Consider the following 12,488-nt stretch of genomic DNA (forward strand, 5'->3'; position numbering starts at 1 on the left):
CAGCGCCAAACGTTTCTAAACCTGCCCGTAGGCCTACAAGTGGTTTTTTCTTCCCCAGAGGGGGCGGTTGCGTGGACAATGTAAGGGGAAACATCGCCTTGGAATCGGCTCAAATCCTATGTTTTAGATCGTCTTCTTTGGATATTTTTAAGGTTTGTGTGAAAGGAGACCAAGCTGATATCTTTCAGTTGTGGGGAGATAAGAAAAAAACGATTTGGAAAAGAAAATAGAGCCACATTTATATGTGACGTGGCAGCCTTTTGAAAGCTGGCAGGCCTGTATACCGCTTCATATTCCCGGGGTTGTGTTTTCATGGCCATGAACCAGAAACATGTTTGGGACGTTAAAAGCTGTAAGAAAGAACTTGCAGGTTTTAAAGTGACCCGCAAAACGATCCAGAACCGGTTACGTCATCCCAGAGAAATAAAGTAAAAGGTATAGCGGGCGGCATTGCTGACAAACGTCATTTTCACTCAATATTCGACAAGTTTCTTAATGATAATACTGTTCTATCTCTTCACTTTCGGAAGAAGATATCTGTTTTAGTTTGCTGCATCCAAAAATAACTCGAAGAATACACTTCGTTTGGAGGAGAAAATTGTTTTCACCTCCGCCATTTTGAACCGGAGATTAACCAACTCCAAATTCATTCTCGTTTGGTCGGAAAAATTGTGCCACACAAGCATAACCGAAGTCGCGAAAATTACACAACCAATGACTAAGAAGAAACACGTTACTGGTGGCAGTTGCGTAAACATGTCCTATAGCATTGAATACAGGCCATCGAATAACATAAGGTTTTTATGATAATCGTGTAGCGCGCCCTCGGGCGGCTAACATGCTCTAACAAGTTGGCTAAAGTTTCCACTGTTGCTGGAAAAATGCACATTTTTCCGTTAAGCTCGAAAAGAGGATAATTATAGTTTTGAGCATATAGTTTCGCTGACGAAAAGGTGTTCACGTGGCCTGCTTGAAAATAGGCCTACGTGTGCCTGAATTTACTAGCGAAGATCAGCAACGTTCCCCCATTCATTGCATGAGAAGGCACGACGTAAACAGCATTAAAATAAAAAAACCCACAACCTACGAGTTCAGGGCTCTATTCTCCTTGCTCCTTCCCCTCCCTGATTAATCCTGGCCACGCCCAAAGTAAAGACAATATCGCAGTACTTTTCCACTGCTGCGTTTATATACAGGATAGCTATCTAATCTCTAACTGATGTGTTTGCATCGGCGTATACAAAGCCAAACGGACTGTGGACTTTGCACGCTATCAGTGTGTAGACCACTTCGCCCACTTGTAACGCAGTTACCACATATTCAACATTGCACTGCTGGTGATAAAACAGAAAACATCACAGGTAGGTACTTCAGTGAATCGTCTTATAAAAATCATCTGGAATTATTTCGTACTTGCAAGCGTAAACGCTTGGAATTTAGACACAGTATGCACACATAGAATTGATGTCACTTTGTGTCTTTCAGTAAACTCTCACATTACTAAACTGACGTGAATTCACCCAATTTGTGTGTGTTTTTTTTACCGTAGTTAAGAATATATTTGGCATCTGTATTTGTCAGAATTTAATGAAACTAAATAATCAGATTCACAGTTCAACTTCTTGGTAACCCGGCCCAATTTAACGACTTTCTCGTTACGGAAACTCTCACTCTTAGAAGTTCAACATGTATCGGACAGTGTGGTTGTTACTGGCGATCCTACCAGCAGCATTGGCTCGAGGCTCCGGACCCCCAACGTCGGAATATCCAACAATATGCATAACAATGGAACCCGGCCATGGCTCCTCGCCTGCTTCAGGAAAAGCACCTTATGCTATCAGTTTAGATTCTGATACGTATACCAAGGGTAACTCAATAGAAGGTTAGTGATAGTAATCGTGATCTTCATCACGCTTATGTCGTCGTCACCTTTGATTGTCATTTTGTCGTCGTCTGTGTGACATCTGCGATCTTTGACATAATTTAAAAAAAAAAATGCAGCGTTCTTCATCAACAGTTTCATCCGCCATCTTGAACCGACCCGATTTGGCAGCACATATGTAATCTTATATTTCGTTCGTTTGATTTTGGCATATTGTTTTCGTCAGAGGAAATTTGATTGTTTTCTTTTTTTTACTTATTAATATCAATCTCTGAACCGTAGGAGTTTCCAACTCATCGCGTATCATTTATTTACCCTTTGACGTGATAATGGACCGATTTTCCATGGTATTTTGAGTTTGTGTTTGTCGTTTTTTAATGGATTTTTTGGAAAATATTACAGATGAGTTCACTTCTTTATTCGCTGGATGTAGGTATAAAACCACAAACGAGATCTTTTTTTGCATAAAGGGTAATTATCTAACTATCATTCAGTCAACATTATACGGATATAAAAAGACAACAGGAGTTGTGCGCTGTCGGACTTTGGCTCTTGCATTATATTAGCATGGCTGCTTATCATTTTGACGTATACTTTGACCAGAGGCGGTTCAGGGCCTTATTCAGCCATCATTACCTTTATTTATTTTTTAGAATTCGTGTTAAATTTTGTGAACCTTAAACTTTCCAACTGCTAGTTATACTGGGTTGTCAAAATCAAAATAGTGCCTTTTGGGGGTGGGGATACAAATGTTAGTGGCTTAGGTCGGGGAAGGGAATTGATCTAAACGACTTTCCCAATTTTTACCTTGGTAAAAGAATCCCATTTAGCCCTAAAGAAAGGTGCATGGTAAAAAAAAGGTGGTAAAGGTGGACCTTTCTAAGCTGATGGCGCTTGCAATTCCTAAAAAATATGTAATGTGTCTCCGGGGGGCGTCCCCCTCGCTGGATACATGGGGAAGAGTCAGCAGGAAGTTCGAGAGGATGTATCATTCCTTATGATAAAAACCCAAAGTATGACAAGGATAACTGGACCATTTCGTTTTATTCTTTAAATTTTATCGGCTTTCCCCCCTCTTTTTTAACCTGCAAGCTTGTTTGGCATCCTTTATGCTAGCTGTACACGCAGTTAGCTGTGAGCTGTTGACTTCAAGTTGGGCAATTTCAGGTTATACGGTGCTTGAAAAGATGTGTCGCATTGCTGGGAGTGTTCAATCATGTTTGAAAAGCAAAGATCTTCTCTATAGGCTAAATTCAGCTTAAAACCGAAACAAAGAACGAAACGTTGGACGTATTTTGGGTAACTCGAGATTTGTGTTACCAAACGTACCGGTAGTGAAATGATAACTTCGCGAAAGTAAGAAGTAAAAGAATGATACCAAGAACACGGACTTTGCAGAGAGCAGCCAACACTTGGTATTTGTTAATTGCATGCATGAGCTAACTAGTGTTGAATTTGATTCTGTCAGAAATCCACCACAAGTCAGATACAATATTCAAATCATGGGCCTGGTCACCAGTAACGGGATGAAAAGGTAAAGCTTCAGATTTGATTTGAGAGTTGTGATTGACTTGCCAGGATTTGTAATACAATCTTTCAACCAACAGTGAGCATCTACGCTACGGAACCGGACACTTATTTCCGTGGATTCTTCATACAAGCCCGACGTGTTGGTTTGCCGAGTTTGGACGCAGTCGGAAGCTTCATCTCCGAACCGACAGAGGAGTCACAATTTATTAAATGCGGAACACAAAATGTAAGTCAGTCGGAATCATCCAGCTCGATGCTTTTGGTGTCTGTGTCCCTGGGTAATAAAGCCTGGTTTCCATGTCGACGTAACGTAATCAAGATGCAAACTGCAACTCAGACACATGGAAACGTGTCAAACTGAGTTGTTGCCGACAGCGCAGACAAACGCAAACCAGACCGTGAACGAAAGCGACTATACGGTAGAGGCCACTCAGGACGTCAGAAAAAATGTTACGTAACGCCGCGCAAGGCAAATATTACACCCTTATTATCAATTTAATAGCTGACCATCATTGACATGCATGAAACTGGAGTACAGGTTTGGCATCATAAGGGGGTAGAGTAGATCTAAAAGGGCATTCTCTGAAAAAACAACACAGTTTGGGACGCCAGTTTCTTTCAGTTTGGGGGAATGACGTCATGCACCTTCTCTTCCGTTCGATTCTGCGTCTTCACGTCTTGCGGACCGTCTGTGTTACAAACCACCATATGGAAACAAGGCTTAACTTGTTTTCGATATCCTAGACAAAGGTGATGTTCAACGGGATTTGATTCTGTACAAAATTGGATATTATAGCTGATAAGTTTGCATTTGTTATAGTTACTCAAGGGTGTCCACGATTGTCGAACATAAGCTACAAATGAACAAATTAAAGAAAACTCAAAAGTGATTTTTATATGTCTATTGATAACATTTCAGAGTGCTTGGGGACATGCAAACAGAAACAAGAAGACGAAAGTTACAGCAAGATGGATCGGTCCCAGCACCAGCTTTGGCCCTCTTGTTTTCAAGTAAGTAGCAGTTAACTCTGACGTCTCGTTGACGTATCACCCCGAAAATTGAAGCTGTCCCTTCTAGCAACTGCAATGTGACTTGGAACGTATTGGAATTACCTGGATATAACTTTAATAAACACACACGTTTATGAGAACTTCCAGCTACTGGGATTGGTTCCTGTTGTTGTCACAGTCAAACCAGCTACCGCCCTCGATGGTTGAAAATTGCCGAGAAGAAAATTTTCCGTTTTTATTTTGCCCTCATCAATGAGCCTCGTATACTTTTCACTGCCTATTAACGTCAGTTATTTGGCAGAAGTATTCACACTGTCAGTGTCACTGCAAAGGGACATAGAAAAAACATGAAACAGTGGTCATTTAATTTTCACGATTTCATGTTCACAGCGCAACGATCGTCGGTCTTAAAAAAGAGGACTACTGGACTGGCGTTATGTCATCTGAAATCTTATATGGAAATGGTAGGTTCAAGTTCCTACCATAATTTGATATTTAAATCTATCACGTGACTTATTAGAAACTGACAATACATTTTTGTTGTTTATCCTGTCAGACTTGATGGAGATTGTCCTTATTATATTGATTGTATGAGAAGTGAGTTCTTACCTGTAACGAAGTTGTTTTGAGAGTCAAAACTCACGTGGTTTTTATCAATTAACATAACAGGTTTCTGGGGGTTATAACAATCGGTGAGGTAATCGAGACTCATTACGACTTACAGTATGCATTCCAGTCCCGAGCTATTCAAATGAACTGCAATAGTCCTTTGCCATTGTTCTCAATGTTATTTGTGGCCTTGTGATTACAATTTAAATACATGTACATTATTTCAGAGAAATATTAGGGAAGGGGGTCACTGCTCAGAATAAGTTGAGGTTCCTCAAGAGTGACAAGGCATTCGCTCAGTATATCACTGAGTTCATGTTTGCTTTAAATTTGATATCAGCTAATGGCGTCAAAGGCCAAGGCTTGCTACTGTCGACGATGGTCCTACTGGCTTATGTACTGCACAAGTGAATGGGTGTATCAAGTGATCGGGGTCTTCCACAGATGTGTCACGCTGTTTGGAGGAGGTTCGGTGACAGCTGAATAGAGTAAAGTCGGGAAGGAACGTCTTACCTTAAATCATCAAAATTAATAATCCTATTCTAACAACCATGTACTATTTACTTCTACACATGTTTCTTTGTTCCAAGTCTGTCTTTTGCTTTCGTTTCAGACTTATTTAAACATAAGAAAAATAATTAATAAACCTGCCTATTACTTTTCTTTGAATTCTTAATCTGTAAATTACGTTGGACTTAAAATTGATCAGAATGAATAATGTACATAGCGTTTTTATCACTGTATGAAAATAGACCTTATACTGTATGCATACGTATTGAGAAATATTTCTATGTGAAGAGGTATATTGTTTTTATTTCTCTTTTTGTTTTAAAAACCTGTTCGTTTCATTTTCGACGAATTAATCCAACAGTTGTAACACCAGGCGGCACGGGAGTGGAGTTGGATGCCTCAAAGTTTGTAATTTCATTACAAAGTGTCCTAGACTTTTGTGTTATTGGTTTCATTTTTGCTGTTGCCGCGTTTTGTGGCTGTCAACTGTGAGAGAAACTCAGGTCGATAGGCAATGTTATGTTATGAAATAGATGATTCACACAAAATTACCGTAGCTGTCGGTTATTTCAAGTGTAAAGTTCAATCCTGGAAGAAATTGCCTGGATGTAGGCAGGTTACATTACAACACATGTTTCTAGCGTGATATATATTTGGAAAATCAGAACGGACTCACAAACTTCCATAAAGTACTACCTTCGCAGGAGCACTGTTTTCAGGGTTGAATTGTCAGGCATATCAAAACCTGTCCTTGTCCCCAAATTCACACGACCTCGTCAAATTTGCGGCAAGTTCGACGGTAGTTTCGCTTCACAAGTTTGCAAGGTCATGCAAACATATCTTCTTTTACTTGTAAATTTAAAGAAGTGATAGAGGAAGTGGTTCCAAATTGTAATATTATTAAGGACAATACTTTCACGATATAAATTCCACTCGAGTTTTATTTTGTCGTTGGCTATGACGTCTGAATGTGGATTTACGTACATGATATTCTTCGTTCTTTTCTTAGTTCACTAATTCACTTATGATCATGAACTTCTGCACGGAATTTCATCTAGATTGAAACCTCTCCATCTTCCTTAAAACAATACATTCACTCACCTTCATGGTGCTTGTATTAAGCCAAAGAAAATTGTGGCAAATAAAAGGTTGTTGTAAAACTAAGCTACTTTACTGAGTCGGTCGCTAATCTTGCTGGAGCTTGTAAGAAAAACAACTTGTCCCATTGCTGCCAGAGTGTGTTATCATCAGTGGAGGTAGTGTACAAATGGAAATTCAAGAAATGCATTGTTCACTAAATGTTGTAACGCAGTGTTGGATTATGTGCACATTTGGTTCCTGGAGAGGCAAACAAAGTACAGACTGGATGCAGATCACGCTGTAATGAAACAAACATCAATTCCAAGAGAACACTCAGGCAAAAGTGACCTTAAAACTGAAGCCTTTAGAGAAATATCACACATGTGAACATTGTCTTATAACGTGGTATCCATACAGTGTTTGAAAAGATTGACACAGTGACGCAGTGAAATTATTCCGGGACTATCTTACTATCTATGTCCATGCCTAAATCACCAACATGAAATTTCTGATGACCTCGAGTTTCATTGGCACCAAGTCAGGTGGAAGAGGTGATTTTTACTGATAGGCCCTCAGTGTTTAACCAGTGCCTACAATAGAGGAAATAGTTCCCTCTCTATTTTGGTTGAGTGGGCAAACGCCAATTGGGCGCGTTTTGATTTTCTTTGGATAAGTTGACCAGGGTGTGAATGTATTATGAAATTATTGTTTTTTGACACCTTCGTTATGAGTGGGTAGGTCACAAGAACGTTAGCCCAAGTGACGTGTGTTAGTTTGGCCATATAAATAGAAGGTATAGTTTCTTTCTCGGTAACCTTTGCCAAGGAAACAAAGTCTCCAGAAACTTTGGGCGCTTTTCTGCATGTCAACCTTCAATTTTATTATTAGAAATTAGACAAAAGCATTCCCTTCGAAACTGAAATAAATTACAAAAAATATATCTCTCTATTTGCGATCAGAAAAAAATAAATAGGTTTTTCTTTGTGCTGGGGGACCTGCTCATCATGGGTGAGAAAGACGATAAACCACACGAAGTTTATTCATGGCCTGAGTGACTGATCGAAAGTGAACAAAAAGCTACCGCCCGTAGACCCAGAATCAGAAAACAATATCTGTGACCAAGATAAGGATCGGTTACTTATACTGAAAACGGTGAGTTAGAAATAACTATATTTAATTTCCAAAATGACATTACGCAAAATGTGACTTTGACAAAACCAGCGTTTAATTTTTTTCTTCAAAATTGACAACGTATGACTTCCAGATGTGTTTACGACGATTTTTCTTTCTTACTTCAGAAACTGAAACTTGTACGATAGTTGCAGACCATGTGTCGACGTCACATTCGTTTCTAGTATTCACTCATTTACAAATTTTATTCTGTATATGGTCATTTAGAAACCTGAATATTACCAAATTATATTATCAAAACTTTGATTCCAGGGAAAGATGGCCTTACGTTGTCTGATGATTCTGTTTCTCTCCACCACTTTGGGAGCATGGGCTTTCACGGCTGGGCCGCCCGTAGGCCAGTACCCGTACGATCTGTGTATGAACATGATCCCGTCAGGCCACGGGGAAAGTACCGCTACAACCGAAGCACCGTATCGAATCCTAACGTCGAGTTCTACGTACTCCTCAGGCCAGTCCATCACGGGTAAGGACATGTCTCCAGTCTGGGGATGTAAAGCCACTGGGTGAAGGTGTTTGTTACTGAGGATTGTCACGGGGAGGGTGTGGGACATCCACTCCTATTCAATTTTATTGTCAGAAAACTTGAGAAGTGCTACGGTATAGTGTGTCATGCCCATCTATGAAGGTTTTACTTACAAGAAGATGTGGAAAAACCCTTTTGGCAGCAGTAGGAACGGTTTTGGCCTTGATTCAGGGGGAGAAAGACATGATTTCTTCGTTACAAGAGTGGCCTGTCGTGATGATGTTGTTTGTTAAGTTCCTTTATAATAAAAAAATTTCCAAGCGGTAAGTTTCCCCATCTATAAGCCACTGTTCTTACTCCTCCCCTCAAAAACAGGTGGGCGGCAGGTAGTGCTAGTCACCTGTTATTTGGATTGCACAGCTCAAACTTCGCGTGAGCTTCACCTTTGCATGACACTATTTTGTGGCTGACGATGACGGCTTGTCTATGTAGTCAAAATGCTATGACCCTTTCACGTGTCTCTGTTACAGTCACAGTGGAATCAACGGACAGCACGTCTGAGATTGAGGGTATCTTTATGCAGGCCCGTCGTAAAGGAGCTGACCGACACGGGACCAAGGCAATTGGCACGTTCTCGAACGCGCCAACTAGAACCCAACTGCTTACCTGCGGTAGACCAGATGTAAGATTATCAATGAAAATCATGTTTAATGTTACTACAGTACCCCCGTTCATAACATAATCTTGTGTGATTCAGAACAACACTGACTTGTTTGAATGCTAGAAATAATGAGGACCACGTTTCCTAGAACTGTCACCGAAAAACGCTGTGCTGAAAAATCCTTTCTGAGGAAAGTGGAGCGAACTAGAGATAGCCTCGATGCAATGCTCATGACCTAAACATGCATCTGATGTTGTTCTACACTAACATTCAGGTCGCTGCCTCGCCCGTTGATACAGGCTCTGTCTCCTCCTGGTTTAAAGAGCAGGTGCTTTTTAAACAATTTTTCTACAGTGACCCCTCCAGCCACACATGCCTTTAGAAATGCTTTTGGATTTAAAAACAAAAGGAGAAAAATAGCTGCTATTATGCTTTATAAACACTTCAACGGGTGGGGCTGACCTTGAAACCATTCGTGTCCTAAGAAAAGAATGTGCGCTTTCTTCATAAGGTGACTTTAATAAGAATTGGTTGTGATCGATTGAGTGATAAGTGGAGTCTCTTATAACAACGCAAGTTACATTTACGAGAGAAATACATCAAAGTTTACTTGCTTTTTTTTCGCACAGAGTGCTTGGGGACACTCGGGTGAACTAGGAGCAACTGCCGCATCGGTGACCTGGATAGCGCCACCTTGTGATGAGGGGCCGCTAGCTTTCATGTAAGACAGCAGTGGCAGAACGATCTACTGAAGTTGAATTTAAGTGTTCGTAGATGTAACAAAGAACATGTCTGTAATGCAGTCTAAGCCTATCCCCCTGCAAGTTTGTCGGTGAACATATTCTGTTGAACAATGAAGCAGAAATGTAAATATAAGATCACTTCTCTGAAAAATAAAAGTCCTGTTAAAGAGATTGCACTTATACTCAACTAATGTTTAGTAAGACCTAGGCCTAACTAACCACAGGAATTCTTAAATATGTATAAGGTTTCAGAAAACTACACCCTTCATTGGTAGCTTTATATGACGATCTATTGGTTTAATATGAAGCTAGGTTTTTCCACTATGCAAATTGGGAGCACCATATGCACACATGCACATGCCATGCCCGACGGCTGTAATAGGAACGAATCTGTAGATTGATCATGGACTTATTTGTTTTTCTTTCAAAGGGCGACGATCGTGAAAGGTCCAAAGGAGCTATTCTGGACAGGAATTCTTTCCAGCGAAATGACCTTCACTGGTCCCAACAGCACCGACTGCGGCAGACCACCAGCTTCGCCAATGTCCAGTAAGCTTAAACAGTAGGCCTAATAACCATTACAGTAAACGTTGGCTTAAGCTGCGTGCGAAATTGGCAGTATATTTGTTCAGTGATATCATCAGCTGATAGCATCTTTATGATACACAAGTGGAGAAAATAAAAGCGAATCAAAAAATCAGTCCACAAAAACCATTTTTGTTTGAGTCAGATGTCAACAATGGATAAGATCTTGCCATTTTGCCTGGTTTCTTCGAGCCTTAGTTCACAGGGCATTATTGTGCATTAATTAGGGCAAATATGTAAGATGTACGACGCAGTAACAATGGGAAATGGCGATCCTGGTAGCAATTTATGACCATATGCATTTTTCTTGTAAGGACGTTCATTTCTTATAAACTGTCTCTGACATCGAAAAGACGCGTGCCACAAAATAAAATTTACTGCCATTGAATGAGTTTGTTTCAATTATACTTGAACAAAAGCAAAAACCTCCCAGCAGAGTGAGACATTGCAGTCCAATATTTCTAAACACAATCATGCACCTTTTGAGGGATAATCCCATACCCGTATGAGCCTCCTAACTTTGTAAATTATTGTTCGTCTTCAGCAAAACCTGCGTCTACCCCTTCGAGTGGCGGGCCCAATGGTGAGTATAGAGGGCGCTGTTGTCACTTTGACGATCGTGCACGTAGTTGTACTGCAGACTGCGGAAGCGGAACCCGCTATGGGGGTCAAACATAACAATCATTGTGAAAACACACGTGAAATTTTTACACGATTGAGTTGCATTTATGTTGATTTTACATTTCACTTAAAACCATAACAACATATGAAAGTTGGCGTATTCCTTAGATACTAGTAAATTCAGTAAGTGCAATCACTGTCGGTGGTAGGCCTATTAGATTCAATTATTCAGGAGGAAATGTTTTTGAACTAATTTATTTTATTTTAAAGGTCCCCTCATGTCTGCAATGACTCTGATGATGAGCGTCGCCGTTGCTCTCCACCTTGCCCTCGTCAAATTTTAAGAGCTCGCGGGATGGTGTGTAATCAGCTGATAGTGATATTGACTATATACAGAGTTCAATATATGAATTTGTGGCATAAGTCTATTTAAATATAAAGTTGGTATTATTTGTGGTCATTGTTTACAACAGGGAGGTTTATTCAAATTCAGCTATATTCTTGGTTTATTTGGGACGGAGAATGCACAATTATTTTCTGAAATTTCAGCAACTTGGTCAAGTCAGATTTTCCTTCCTGACTCCTGAATTCGTTTTTGTTCGTTTTGTCAGTCTACTATTGTGTACAAAGGATCAGACAAAGATCACAATCGTGATTACCTGATAGACAGGTCAAGTGAAAAACAATATTTTGTTAGTATTCGTGAAGAACATTTCTATATTACAAGCGGTCTTTTTTATCGGACCGTAGAGAATAGCTATTACAAATTTAAAAGTTCTTTCAGAAATCAAAAATGAACCATTGCAGTAGCAACCATTTCAAAGTGAAGAGTTCCTTGGTTTGAAATAAGGAAAGTTCGAAAGTTGGAACTCGATGCTTTCTTTACTACTTTTGTGACCAATAAATTGTAGTGGTGGTTCCATTCGTAGAGAAAGTAGGGTACTTATTAGCAAGCTTTGCAATAAAAAATTACCCAGATTGCACCAAAGTCAGTCAGGTTCATTTTGAAGGGGAGATGGTACCCCGAACTGGTGCTGATACCGGGGGGGGGTCACTACAATTGATCACTGCATCAAAAGAGACTAACTTCTTTGTATCTTTTCAATTTTTGAGTGTGGGATACGATAACCTTTGGAGGGTGTTTGTGTGCTCCAATGGTGAATCAGGTTACTCTATCGGCTGTGGAGTGACTATGTAAGCCCTGACGTCTTCCCCTGGATCCTTCTGCATGGATGATGATCTAATTAGTTTGGGGAGACTGGCTTCAACCTCCTCCCCCATCAGACCCTTGAAACTCCCCTTTTGGACGCAGCGGTGTATCCTCCCGAGTCATATGAATCACGTCCGGGATTGGGACTCTCGGCACAGGATATACGGATTATGATTGTGGCTTGTGAGTATCGTGTCACTTACTCCTGGTCAGATAATTTTGCCGGCCAGTGGTTGAATGGGAGGATTTGCCGTCCCGCATCTTTACCGAATACGTTCCAGCTTCAACAACTGTGCATAATAAACCAATATATACAGGAATTGAAGACCCTTGTCGGATGGTGATTGCACTTTTGTTTTGTGTGTTTGCCTTTAAAATCCCTACTCAGA

General features: G+C 40.3%; 2 protein-coding genes across 2 annotated transcripts; both read left to right on the forward strand.

Annotated features, from left to right (window-relative positions):
* The first annotated feature begins 1,226 nt into the window (after window positions 1-1,226).
* On the forward strand, window positions 1,227-6,706 carry LOC110982819 (putative defense protein 3). The gene is made up of 6 exons (XM_022241510.2): window positions 1,227-1,361; window positions 1,678-1,882; window positions 3,490-3,638; window positions 4,332-4,423; window positions 4,814-4,887; window positions 5,373-6,706. The coding sequence occupies exons 2-6, from the start codon at window positions 1,687-1,689 to the stop codon at window positions 5,441-5,443; spliced, it is 582 nt and encodes a 193-aa protein (XP_022097202.2). The 5' UTR covers window positions 1,227-1,361; window positions 1,678-1,686; the 3' UTR covers window positions 5,444-6,706.
* A 932-nt stretch (window positions 6,707-7,638) lies between these two features.
* Window positions 7,639-12,424, forward strand: LOC110982820 (putative defense protein 1). Its single transcript, XM_022241511.2, has 7 exons — window positions 7,639-7,774; window positions 8,066-8,279; window positions 8,810-8,961; window positions 9,570-9,661; window positions 10,114-10,232; window positions 10,813-10,851; window positions 11,160-12,424. The coding sequence occupies exons 2-7, from the start codon at window positions 8,072-8,074 to the stop codon at window positions 11,231-11,233; spliced, it is 684 nt and encodes a 227-aa protein (XP_022097203.2). The 5' UTR covers window positions 7,639-7,774; window positions 8,066-8,071; the 3' UTR covers window positions 11,234-12,424.
* Window positions 12,425-12,488: the final 64 nt, after the last annotated feature.

Source organism: Acanthaster planci, linkage group LG12 (assembly GCF_054643075.1).
Source record: "Acanthaster planci isolate LZ-2023a linkage group LG12, COTS_SCS, whole genome shotgun sequence".
In the NCBI taxonomy this organism is placed as follows: Eukaryota; Metazoa; Echinodermata; class Asteroidea; order Valvatida; family Acanthasteridae; genus Acanthaster; species Acanthaster planci.